The 13980-nt window shown below is 39.4% G+C and overlaps 1 protein-coding gene across 3 annotated transcripts in view; it reads right to left on the bottom strand.

The window, feature by feature from the left end:
- Fam13a (family with sequence similarity 13 member A) overlaps nucleotides 1-13980 on the bottom strand; it is a 191163-nt gene that overhangs the window by 149943 nt on the left and 27240 nt on the right. For all 3 annotated transcript variants that reach the window (XM_070022269.1, XM_070022271.1, XM_070022270.1), the window contains one exon: nucleotides 11547-11724. In XM_070022269.1, coding sequence (XP_069878370.1) covers nucleotides 11547-11724 — 178 coding nt within the window. The remainder of the gene's footprint in view (nucleotides 1-11546; nucleotides 11725-13980) is intronic.

A 13980-nucleotide genomic window follows, 5' to 3' on the forward strand; every position in this document is an offset into this window, starting at 1 on the left:
TTACTGTTACACCACACTTTTATGTGTTCTTTTTCTGAGACAGAGTACATGCTAATGTTTAAAGCAACAAAAATTTGTAAATAAAACTAATACACCTAATGGGGGGATGTCATTTTATTAGGTGAAAGATTCAGATATTGAAGATTTGTAATCGTAATGAAAGCCAAACTTCCACAAGACTAATAAAATCTAGAGGATGTCTGTGTTCTTCTGAAAGAAGGTATGCACATAATTATGCAAGAAAACTCTGAGCCATGAAGAATAAAGATGAACATATCCTGATGTCCTGCATGAAGAAAAAAAATGTACCTAAGAACTTAATATAATGATAAAAGTGACATTTGAATCATTTGATAAAAGTATGAATTAATGTTTAGATGTTGTTTAGTTAGCAAGCTAATAATTATTGGACAAACTAAATCATTCATTCATTTCCTCTAGATTTCTCCAAAAGAAATATCACTAGAATTAAGGATCTAAACACTTCAAAAATTCCAAGAAATACAAGTGAATATGTTTAATAACTTTTAGATTTCTAAAACATAACCTCCAAAAAAAGAATTTCTGCATCTGTTCAAGATTTTAAAATTAAAAAATTAAACCACATAGAAGAAGGTATAAATGAGTATCTCATATTGGAATATGAGATTAAGAAATGTTCAAAGCTTCCTCATGGCCCAAAGAAATAATACTAATGTACAAACATACATTATCAACGGGTAGAAACATTTCTAATCTTCATGAGATCGACAGTTCAATTGCAAAAGGGCCTCAGCACTCAGCAACGAAGCTGAGCACTAGCTCAGGAAAACAAAAAGAGAAAATGAGAAGACATTTTACAAATGAAGAATTCAATGGGAAAACAAGACTTTTTTAAACTAGCCAGTCCCAAAAGAATAAATTGAGAAAAAAAAGTTTCCTTTCCTGAACACCAGATTGCATCACATGCATCTTCTCTGACCAGGCCAATCTTGTAAGATGACAGTCAAAGAAAATGATTGGTTCAGTGTGAAAAGAAAATGTTCTCTCAGGAACAGTCCTGCCATGCTGTGGATGGGGATAGAGGAAAGCATCGATTAAGAGCTTGGGCATGAGCTGCCGAGCTGTCTGGATTCAGAATCCTAACTCTCACCTCTTGTCAGACACATGACTTAGGCAAGTTCAACTTTCTGAGGTGCAGAGCCCTCTTGTGCAAGGTACAGGTAAATAATAGCACCTGCCTCATGGGGTCTGAGGGCTAAAGTAAGCAAACATTTACAGAAATACTTAACAGACTGCCAGGAACTTAGTCACTCTTCAGTAACTCTGAAACAAATATTTATTTATTGTTACGGCTCTCCAGAAATCTTAAGATGGCATTTATAAAATGGATGACAGAATATTGATCAAGAGATTCTAATGCTATACTGTTATTAAAAATGATGATGTACAGTTATATTTATAAGCATGGAAGATTGCCAGGACAGGTGATGCTAAAATTTTTCCTGGTTATGCCAGGTGCACATGCACGCCTCTGGTGGCTCATGTTTCTGATCCTAGCGACTGAGGACGTGGAGCTATAAGGATGGTGGTTCAAAGCTAGACCTGACAGGATAGTCCGTGACAACTTTCCTTCCCAATTAACCAGCAAAAAGCCAGAATGGAGCTGTGGCTCAAGTTGTAGCATGCCAGTCTTGAGTGAAAAAGCTAAGGGACAGTGGCCAGGCCTTGAGTTCAAGTCCTAGTCACTGACACAAAGTCACAAAAATAGTATGGGTTATAAAGCAGTCAAATAGGAGTAGATATGTAAGCCTACAGAGAAAAAACTATGAAAGTGTATCATCAAACACGAACAGTGACTTGGTGTCTGCTTAGAATTAAGGACAATTGTTTATCTTTAGGCCATGGAATCTTTTTGGTCTAAAAAGCATTTATTTACCAGGACCATGTTTTTTTTTATAGTAAAAAGGTAAGTTTATATCTACTTTTTTTTTAAGGGGAGGACACAAATAGACATCAATTTATCACAATGCAGGGAGGAGAGTGACAGGCAATGAAGTTAATTGCTGGACAGAAACAGAAAACAAAATCACCTTTTCAGGATTTCAAGACATGTTTCTGGGGGATGGAAGTGCAGATGCTAAAGATTAAGTGGATAATTTTGTATTTTATAACTAGGATAATAGGTTATAAATATAGGAGACCAGAGCTTAGGCTGTATTTAAATATTTTTCAGCTATTTTTACTTTCAAATCCAAATAACCAATATCTGAAAAGTAACATTTGGATGACAAAACAAATAAAGCTGCCTAGCAGGGTCCAGCAGCCATGGAGACAGGAGCATGAGAGGCTTATCTGAATACACATCCGGTTTATGTATGTAAATTTTGTCCAAATACCTAATTACACGTAAGCAGAGCGTGCGACTACTGGTTATGAGTTCGTGATTTGGTTTTACTAACACAGGGTGGTGTTTCGCTTTGAGATTTGAAGGCCAGGATGGTTTTAAACCATTTTGAGCCAGGTGTGGTGGCACATGCCTGAAATTCTACTACTTGGGAGGCTGAGGTAGGAGGATGGCAAGTTGGAGGCTGGCCCAAGCTATACAGCCCCAGACCTTGTCACAAAACGAAACAGAGCAAAACAAAGTAAAAACGAGACAACCAAACACATTTGGTCACTGTACAACATTTACAAGCTTTAACAGATGAGGAAGACTTTCTTATGTACTATTTTAGGTAAGAAATATTTGATCACTTGGCCTCCAGAATACTGGGGAATATTACTGACTAGCATTCGGTCTCAAGGGCAGGATTCTTTTATTGATCCATAGGCAAAAGAAATTAAAAAAACAAACAAGGATATGGAGCATAATTGGGTGAAAAATGACTCATCAGGCAAATATACTTTAATTACTACAGATTAAGAGTATCTACAGTATTCAATCATGGAAACTAATTAAATGGGCACAATAGTTTTATTACAATGAGCCAAGAATATGAACAAACATTAAAAAAACAAAAACAAAACCTAAGCTGAAGATCATTACAAGTGACCTTCTAATGATCTTCTAACTATCAATTAACAAGTAGATGGGCAAATGAACTGGAATCAACAGTAAGCACAACCAGCCACCTGCATAGATGATTCACAATTTCTAGGGTGGGTACTTTAAAGGTAAAGATGGCTTGTGTTTGGAAATTTTATTGGGCAACAAAACTTTTTAAGTATGATAAAACACATTCAGTACTGCAGAAATGTGCTCTGAATCTAAGAAGAATTTGAAAGCTATCCCAACTGAGATCATGGAAAAGTCACGAACTTCATCTCATGTTTCTAAGGAGCCAGTTCATTAATTGGTATGATGGACAGTCTACCAAACCCTGACCTTTCCCTTAATACTACTTGAAATGTTTGCAGTTAAATGCATGTTTAGTTCATCTGGGTATTGTCACGCATGCCTGTAATTCCAGGTCCCTAAGAAAATAAAACAAAAAGCCATGTTTTTCAACACAACTCTGTTAATTTCCTCCTGTGGGCCAAACCTTTTCTCTAAAACCTCTTAGCTCACTGTTGAATAGAGATCTCCATACCTGGAAACAACTCCATGTTCATTGGAACACTTAATAGTGCTAAAACTGCAATATTCCCCAAACTGGTCAACAGTTAACAGAATCCTTATCAAAATGCCAGTTGGCTTTGGGTTTTTTTTTTTAACAGAAACGTACAAATTGATCATAAATTCATATGGAGTAAAAATAGCCCAGTTTTGAAAAGAACAATGTTGGAGGGCCGATGCTTCCTGGTTTCAACATTGCCTAGAAGAAACTACAGTAAATCAGTCCACTATGGGCCAGAGGACGGACACACAGATCAATGTATCAGATAAACCCTAGCAACTGTAGTCAACGGATTTTCAACAAGGGTGCTAGGACAATTCAGTGGGGCAAAGTGCTATGGAGAAACCTTCTAGAGCAACTGGATGTTCACACCCAAAGGAATGAAGATGGTCTCTCATACCACACACTACATTTAACTCTCATTAACTTCACAGACCTCAAGTCAAAACCATAAAGCACTTAAAAGAAAACCTCTAATTCTTCCCGGCCTTGGGTTGGGTGAAATCTTAGATGTAACACCAAAAGTATAAGGGACAAAAGAAAAAGAAAAGATAATGTTTTCCATCAGAATTAAAAACTTGGGGGCTAGAGATGTAATTATAATGGCTAGAGATGTAATGGTAGAATGTGGGCTTAACAAATACAAGGCCCTGGGTTTGACCCTTAGCACACAAAATAAACAAACTTGTGCTTGAAATGACACAATCCACAAGATGAAAATGCATCTCGTCGAATGAAAGAAATTACCTGTAAATCTTATATCTGCTGTGGAATATTTATGCAAAGTATATAAACACCTCTGACAAATGAATCAAAACGCTCAACTTAGAAAAAAAAATTAAGCAAGCGATCTAAAGGCATTTCTTCAAAGATATACAAATGAGGGGGGCTGGGAAGGTGGCTCAGTGGTAGAGTGCTTGCCTTGCATGCATGAGGCCCTGGGTCTGATTCCTCAGCACCACATAAGCAAAAAAAGCTGGAAGTGGCGCTGTGGCTCAAGCGGTAAAGCGCTAGCTGTGAGCTGAAGAGCTGATGGACAGTGCCCAGGCCCAGAGTCCAGGCCCCATGGCCGGAAAAAAAAAAAAAAAGAAAGATATACAAATGGCCAAGAAGCTCATGGAAAAGGTATTCTGTCATTAGTCTCTTGGGCAATGTAAAACAGAACCACAATGGAATAACACTCCAATCCCATTGGGACTCCTTTCAAAGAGACAGACAATAACAAGGGTGGGCCAGGATGTCGAAAAACTGGTTCCCTGACTGTATTGTTGATAGAAACATAAATTGGTACAGCCACACTACTAAGTTACCTTGTGAGTCTGCTCTGCGTTACAGACAAGAGAGAGGAAAACCTAAGTCCCTGGCATTATTATTAACCTACGTCAGTGGCATTATTCAGAGTTATTGAAGGAATAACTTTCTGAAACAGGCCATACCATGAAAAGAACAGTGAAAATATTGTGCTTAAGGAAAGACTTCAATAACAACCTAAGCCCTCCTATTATCTGCTTGCATTTGCATAAAATTTACATAAGATATCCACAGCAGGCAGACCACAGAAAGCAGGTGACTTGTTATCTAGGAATGGGCCAGCTGAGCTTAGGAGGAGACTGGAAGTAAGTGCCCAGGGAAACATGGGAGATGGTGAGAGTGTCCTGAAATGGATTGTGGCGATGGTTATACAATATACTAAAACCCCTCAAATTATAATACTGTAGTCTAAATGATGGATTCCACAGTGTATAAATTAGATTGAAATAACAGTGTTAAATATATCTATACCACCAGACCACATCCAATCTATTAGACTGACAGCATCTGCAAAATTTTTTTTAAATGCTCTGCTCCATGCTGCCAGGGATGGCGCACTGGTGCCAAGTGTCCCTCCTGGCAGAGGGGATGTTGGGGACATTTCATGATGGGGACATTTCATGATATCATAGATTTATTTATTCCATGACCAAGAAGAATCATATTTGGATGACCCATGTGTACAAGTTCCCTCGCTAGGAGATCTAAGCTCACAGCAAGATGGCAAACAAAGTGATTATCAGGAAAGTACTGTTGAATAAAGCATAGTTCATTGAAGCAGTGACCATAGAAGCACACACATGAAAGAAAGAAAGAGAAAGAAAGAAAGAAAGAAAGAAGGAAAGAAGGAAGGAAGGAAGGAAGGAAGGAAGGAAGGAAGGAAGGAAGGAAGGAAGGAAGGAAGGAAAAAAGAAAGAAATCGAGTAGGGTATGATTCCCAAAATTTTCAGATGAAAAGCAAAGTGGGAAACAGAATAAGGAAGATGGCGGAACCAGACACCAAATGCACATGCATGATGAGCATCTGTCTGCACTGGGGCTTACACCCGAGGCCTCATCCTCTTGCCTCCACTTCCTCCCTGGGAGAAGAGCTACTGTTCTACCATCTGAGCCACATTCCACTCTGGCCTTTTACGAGTTAATTGAATACAAGAGTCTAGTGAAATTGTCTGTTCTATGCTGGCTTCAAATCTCGATTCTCAGATCTCAGCCTCCTGAGTAGTTAGGCTCATATGCCTGAGTCACCTGCACCTGGTTCCTACCAAAGGAATGACTAGATTGGTAAGCTAGAAATGAATGCAAAGGTTTCCTGAAGACAGAAAGCAGGTAAGCACATTTGAGAGTAGAGATAAAAGTAAAACGTCTTAGTATAGTATCTTACAGAATTTTTACTTTTTTATTGGTCCTGGGACTTGAACTCTGGGCCGAGGCAGTGCCCCTGGGCTCCTTTTGCTCAAGGTTGACACTCTACCACTTGAGCCACAGTGTCACTTCCAGCTTTTTCTGTGATTAATTGGAGATAAGAGTCTCAAGGACCTTCCTGCCCGGGCTGGCTTTGAACTATGATCCTTAGATCTCAGCTTCTTGACTAGCTAGGATTACAGGTGTGAGCCACCAGCAGCAGGACATAATTTTTACTTTTAAACCATGCATTTCCCCCAAATTTTAAGTAAAATTACACTAAGTAAGCAAAGCATCTCCAAACTAACTGAAACAAGTGAATTGAACTCTATGGAACTCACAAGAGAAACTTCCAGAACTTAGACTACATGCCAGCAGTCAGTCATACATTAAGTGAGGACAGTAAGGACTTCACTGACGTCTTCAACCTGACCCAACAGTTTCATTGATGACATGACATTTTACTTATATCTGCACATAAAATATTCATTTTATCTAGGCAGTGGAGGAAAGTGAATCTATAATTATGCATATATTTTTAAGAAGCAAGGTTTTTTTTATTGCCAGAGATGGAGATACAAATATAAAAATCAAAGCAGTCTATGTCATGTAAATCTTATAATGCTAAAATTAAAGGCAGAATATCAATATAACCCCATTATTTCTTTTATATGGTCAGTCATTCAATAATTCATTTATTACTTCCTGGCACTAGAAGTCATTAGGCTTAGAAACAATCAACTTAGCACACAGAACTTGGCTTCTAAAAGCCATTCTAAAAAAGAAAAGAAAGAAAGAAAGGCTTCCAGAAGAAATGGCTAATCCCATCTTGAGAAATCATTTTTAAGTCAGAAAGACAGGAAAGATTATTTTAGGTCAGTTCTAACGAACACAGAAGACAGCCTTAACAGACCTTTCACAACTTGCCCAACTTGGGGTAATACCTATGAAATATAATGTTACTTGTTTCCCATTGAGGAGGGAAAGGGCTTCTTGATAAATGAATAGCTCTTAAAGGAAAAAGAAATGTTTAATAGAATTAGAATACTGTAACCTGATAAGAAAGAACTGATTCAAACTAGGAAGATCCATAGATGAACAAACCATTAGTGTGGGAAGTTTGGATGGGTATGACACTTATGCAAACAATCAGTCATCAGATTACTTGCAAGGCAGAAATAACTTACAGTAGAGGAATCTGAAATTGGTGACCTTGACTAAGAGAACAGCTAGGCATGAGTACACGGGGTGTACCGCAAAGCATGCGTATCACTCATGAAGCTGTTTTCCAAAAACATCTGACCTGATTCTAACCAAGATTCATATCCATCTGCCTTTTAGGTTTCAGCAAACACAAAGGACATTGGAAGAAAAAAAAAAGATGTACACGTTCTATGATGAGGAGCACAGACAAATTCAGAATATACATTATTCAACAAAACAATGTCTGGTGTCCTCAATGTCAATGTGGCTGGGAAAAAAATTCAGTGTGGTTAAAGGAAAACAAACTGTGGGCCTGTTTTGTTTTTTTTTTTTTAAATTAAAACCTACTGCAGAAAAGCCGGGCATGGATGGCTCACGCTGGTAACCCTGGCTACTCAGGAGGCTGAGATCTGAGGATCACGGTTCAAAGCCAGCTGGGGCAGGAAAGTCTGTGAGACTCCTATCTCCAATAAACCACCAGAAAACCAGAAGTGGCGCTGTGGCTCAAGTGCTAGCCTTGAGCTGAAGAGCTGAGGAACAGCTCCCAAGACCAGAGTTCAAGCCCCAAGACTGACAAAAAAAAAAAAAAAGACATACTGCGGAGACCTAACAAACAGAATGCACGAACGATTGGGCTCTATTTTGATAAAAGCTGCATTAAAAGATGCTGTTAGGACAAACTGAGGATATCTGAATACAGTATGGTCTACTGCTGTGTTGGGGAAGTAGCCCTCCCACCCTATGCCAGGAAGTTGTCAACACCCTAGTCCAGGAAGCTGTCAATTGGCCCCTCCCAGCCTAGGTCTAGGAAGCTGTCAATCAGCCTCCCTGGAATATCTACAAGGGTCCTTGGAAAGTGACTAGATGGCCTTGTCAAAAATAAAAACAGGAGTGAAAGAAGGAGTAACTTTGTTCAAAAGGAAATGTACTCATTACCTGGCTTATGTAACTATAACCTCTCTGTACATCATCTTTATAATAACAATTTAAAAAAAGAACCTCAACCCAAAACCAAAAACAAAACAAGAAGAACCCCACAACAAAAAACAACAACAAAACAAATCACTACAAATCTCTAGTAACCAAAACAGTGAGTACTGGGGTAAATACAGACACATAGACCAAAGGAACAGAAAAGAGGATCCAGAAACAAACCTGCTTACTTCCAAAGAAATAGCCCAACAATGGTTGGGCCGCTAATTTAGGATTTACAGAAATCAACCCAAGATGGAGCTAACACTTGCCTCTAAGACCTGAAACTTAATAAAAGAAAACCTACTGATAGAAAAGACAGAGGACTGCTTTGCTTTAGGACATAATTCTAGGCAAAGATTTTTAGATATGACATGAAAAGCTGACAAATGTGATTGCATGCAACTTAAAAACTTCTGCACAGCAAAGGAAACAGAGCAAAGAGAACCACAATTTCCACTCTGAAACAGGTTACTATCCAGAATACCTCATGCATTCAAATAACTGAAAAAAAAAACTGAAAATTCAGTGGATACCTAAATAGATATTTGTCAAAAAAAAATTTAAGCAAGGCTAACAAGTACTTGAGAAAATGTTTGAAATCACTAACCACCAGGAAAATGCAAATGAAAATCTCAAACATATTATTTCATCCCAATTCAAAGAACTAATATCAAAGAGACAAAATAATAAAGGCTGGCAGGGCTGTAAGAGAGGGAATCATTCTCCACTCATGGTGGGAGAGTATGCTAGTACAGTCATTATAGAAAGAAGATGGAGACTCTCAAAAAATACAGTAAGGCCTGCCACACGATCCAGTGATCCTACTTCTGGATAAACATCTAAAGGATACGTCAGTATGTCAAAAATACCTCCACACTCCACATGATTATTGCAATACTATTTCCAGTAACTAAGATATGAAATCAACGTTGATAGCCAATGATGGATAAATGAATACAGAAAATGTGGTATGGAACACAGTGAAATCTTATTTAGCCATTAACAAAAACGAAAAAGAGAAAAATACTGCTATTTGCTGTAACATGGGTAAATTGTGTTAAGTCAAAATAAGTTAGACACTTGATTAATTTCAGCAGGTTACCCAAAATTCTAGCTCCAGCCCAACTATAAGTCAGTAGTGATGTGTGGATCTGTGTTTAATGTGCCGCTTAGTTTTAAACTTATTTTAATCTCTTCTATAACCTAGGTTTTCAAAATTATTGAATAGCTTTCTGCATAAACTTTCATTTCTCATATGTTTGAATAACTTTCTGTGCACACTTTTATTTCTCACCTGCTGTCCATCAAAGGTTGTACTGGGCAGAGTGGACGGAAAAAAACACACGAAGATTTTTTGGTTTCACAGAACTCCTGAATCAGACATTAGTAGAGCTTGTGTTTGAGATCATTATTCCCAGGACCCTAACATAGCCTATGCCATAACATTATTTAAAAATTAACAAACATGAGCTGGGCACTGGTGGCTCTTGCCTATAATCCTAGCTCTTCAGGAGGCTGAGATCACAGTTCAAAGTTAGCCAGGCAGTAGAATCTTATCTTCAATAAACTACTCAGAAAAAGCCAGAACTAGCTCTGTGGCTCAAGTGGTAGAGAGCTAGCATTGAGCACAATGAGGTTCAGCAACAGTGCCCAGGCCCTGAGTTCAAGCCCCAAGACCTGTCAAAAAAAAATATTAACAAACATCTTGGCTAGGCATGGTGACTTGAGCCTGTAATCCTAGCTACTTGGAGGCAGAGATGAAGAAATCATAGCTTGAGGCTAGCCCAGGCATAAACGTTCTTGAGACTCCCTCTTACTGATTGGCTCAGCAAGGTGACACACACCTGCTATCCCAGCTTTTGGGGAAGCACAATGGCTGGTCGCATTTGTCATCACCAGCGATGCAAGGGTGGAGCACAAATATGCAGCTCTCAGGCTGGGTTAGCACGGGCCTAAAATGAGACACGGGCTTGAGGTGTGACTCCAGTGGAAGAATGCCTGCCTAGCAAGCATGAAGCCCTACATTCAACCCCAAATACCACAAACACACAAGAGCATCTTTAAAAGTCACCAACAGGACAGTTGCAAACACAGACATTCTCTACAGATGAGGCAGTAGATAGACCTGCTTCATGCTGTAAGCCACGGTCTCTATTTCGACATTCGGAGGCTTGTGTTAGTCCCAGCTCTGGCCAGCCAAATGAGCCAGACAGTGAATGAGGCAAAGAAGAGGATACACTTGCTGAGATTTCCCAAGTGGAGCAGGTGTGATGTCAGTGGAGATTAATAAGAGAGCAAAGGCAAAGCCTTTGGATTGCAGTGATCATGTTTCATCTATTGCCAATTAAAAAGCTTTGAGAAATAACAAGGAAAATAAAAGTTCTAAAAAAGTTCTCGTGGCTAGCAACATAGCACTTCCCACTACTCAAAACTTAGAAAAGCAATGAAGTTCAAATTTGATTTCCCCATCATTAACACAATTCTGCTCCCAATTCTTCACCTTAGAGCAATAATCTGAATTTTATCATGCTTTAAAAAAATTGCTTGGGCTGGGAATGAGGCTTAATGGTAGAGTGCTTACCTAGCATGCTTGAAACCCTGGGTTTGATTCCTCAGTACCCCATAAAGAGAAAAAGCTGGAAGTGGTGCTGTGGCTCAAGTGGTAGAGTGCCAGAGCGAAAAAGAAGCTCAGGCATGGACAGTGACCAGGCCCTAAGTTCAAAAATTGCTGTCTCCTCCTTGCTTTCTTCCTGCTAAAAGCATGTCAGATTACCAATGTTTAAATACTCCATTTCATGAAAAGAAAACATGTCTACAATTTTAAAGAAGGTACTTTGGATTACTGCAAATGATAGTTTCAGAAGAAGGCTTATTTGCACTCTTTAAGCTTGAAATTGAAACAAGGCTTATGTGTTCCCAAATCAAAATGGAGCTCGCCCAACCCAGACTGCAGGATTCCTCAGATGAAGTTCGGATTTGGCATCCCTGGTCATTTCAGATAGCAGTAAGTAGAAAGGCAGACATGATGATCTTAACAGCAAAATCCCACTAACTTACTGAAAGAAGTTTGGCCCAAATATGGTGGCGAGGTTGTGAATGTCCATTCGATTGTACACGTGGTTGGCAGCGACTTGTGTCAAGAACCCGCAAAGGTACTTGAGCAGGCTGTAGTGGCTATCTGGGAGCTCTTTCAGTAAGTCTCTTAAGCTAGTCTCCTGCACACCATTGCTGCGATCTGGAAGAAAAACATAATATAAAAATGTTCTCAGGCATATTCCACAGACAACAATGAAAGCACACGGAGGAAAAAACAACGCAACTCTCTCCTTCAGAAAAACAAAATTCCTTAGAGAGTCAGCAAGGTCTTGAAACATTTCATTATTTTTTTTTTCAAGGAAGAATTACTGATTCAAGAAATCCCCAAATTTCCATGATTTTTATGCAGTACATAAAATAGGCTGGTATTTCGGTTTTTGTGTGTTCTTTCACCGAGTTAAAACAATAGTTAGGCTTTGATTTTGCAAAAAAAATAACAAAAAAACCCACCAAATTTCTAGTTTGAATAAAACTCGAGACAAGAGACTTCCTGATTCCCAGAACAATCAAAGTACTGGACCCAGAGAAAAGTAAAAGAAATTTCTTTATAACTTTAGAATCTCAACAAAGATTCTCTCCTTGATCAAACTGAAGTAAGGAGGTCAGGTCTGGCCAGCGCCATATTGGCCCCATGGTGGATGGTAGGGTCTGCCATCTTGTCTTCATGCTGGGGAAGGGAAACACCCATCACCTGCTTACTTCCGGCTTTGAAAAAAGTAATGTGGAAAGACACCAGATCAACCAAAACAAACATTCCAAATAGTTATGAATTTATGACACTGTCTTTGAAAAAGAACTTAAGACATTCACCGTGTATTTCTAGTCTTTTTATTTCCAAGAAATAAAACTAACAATTATGGGGAAGAAGACAGGTAAGAACAAAATAACATGAAACCCTTTGCTTGACTAGAAGAATCACTAAGTGTGTTCTCCACAGACAAGTCACTGAGGGGTTGGGTGTGGTGGCTCACACCTGTAATCTCAGCATGCAGTAAGTAGGCTGCGGTGGGAGGAAGGTGAGTTAAGAGGTCAGCCTGGGCTACATGGTGAGATCCTGTCTCCAAGAAACCAAATCCAAACAACAATCTAGTAACTCAGAATTATCACACACCTGCCTTATTCTCCCCCCGAGCATGTCCATTTGTTGTAACAGAAGACACATTGTGGGATGAAGATGTGTGCCTGGTGACTCTGACATAAGTACATGTATGCCCAACTGTAAATATTTATAATGCACAACTCCTGGAATCTAGGTTTCCATGATTTGGCAGTTTATAGACTTTTATTATTATCACAGCCTTTCTCTTCCCCTCATTTAGTGCAGATTAATTATGTGCTAACTTACTGTGACTCCAAAATGTGTACTGTTTCTAGAAAGATGTGATAAATACCAGCATCACTGTCAGCCTGCAGGGCAAGATCTTGTAAGTGTGAGATTCCTCGTTGCTCAATACTGTACGGACTCGGCTTATAGAGGACTGAATGGGGGCATGGTGGTACCAATAACAAGATGACTTCTCTTGCTTGCAATCCTGGGTACTATTTGCTTTAGTTATAAAAAAAATGTTTGTTTTATATATGGAAAACACAGGGAGGAGATTATTTCTTCCACCCTCCTGCAAGTACGGAGTGGCTACACTATACCAACTGCTCTTCTGCTGCGTGAAATTCATCAGTAAGTAAAATAAACAGAAATCCCTATCCTCACAGCGTGTTTATTCTAGCCAAGGAGAGATGAAACAGTAAATGTGGTGCCAGGGTTGGTGGAACCCTGGGCTGGGTAAGGAGGGGTGACTGGAGTTAGAAATAAGACTTAGGAAGTGTGACGGAGAGGGTGTTTGATGTCTGTTGGTAAAGTTCAAGATAGCTTTCAGAGGTGGAAGTTGAGTTTCAATCATTTCTTAAATCCTCTCATACCTAGCTTACAAAAAGTGATGGACAAATCATTTTATGATGGAGAGAGGACATATGGGTGAACACAGTCATAATACTCAATGGACACATGTAAACTGGACCAGGTAACTTGATGGGTGGTTGGGAGAGCTGGAGGAGAACAATGGAAGGCGTGACATTGATCAAGATGCATGTACTCATAAAATGGACCTGTTGAATGGAAACCCCTTTGCATAACTACTGAAAGGTAATTTTTAAAAATGAGTGGTTTTAGGCCTGGGAAGGTGGTTTAGTGGTAAAATGCTTGCCTTGCATACATGAGGCCCTGGGTTCGATTCCTCAGCACCACATAAGTAGAAAAAGCCGGAAGTGGTGCTATGCCTGAAGTGGTAGAGTGCTAGCCTTGAGCTGGAGAGCTGAGGGACAGTGCCCAGGCGCAGAGTTCAGGCCCCACAACCACCACCACCACCACCACCAACAACAACAGCAAAAAAGAGTGGTT

The sequence above is a fragment of the Dipodomys merriami genome, unplaced genomic scaffold (genome assembly GCF_024711535.1).
Source record: "Dipodomys merriami isolate MVZ:Mamm:240054 unplaced genomic scaffold, mDipMer1.0.p SCAF_15, whole genome shotgun sequence".
Taxonomy (NCBI): domain Eukaryota; kingdom Metazoa; phylum Chordata; class Mammalia; order Rodentia; family Heteromyidae; genus Dipodomys; species Dipodomys merriami.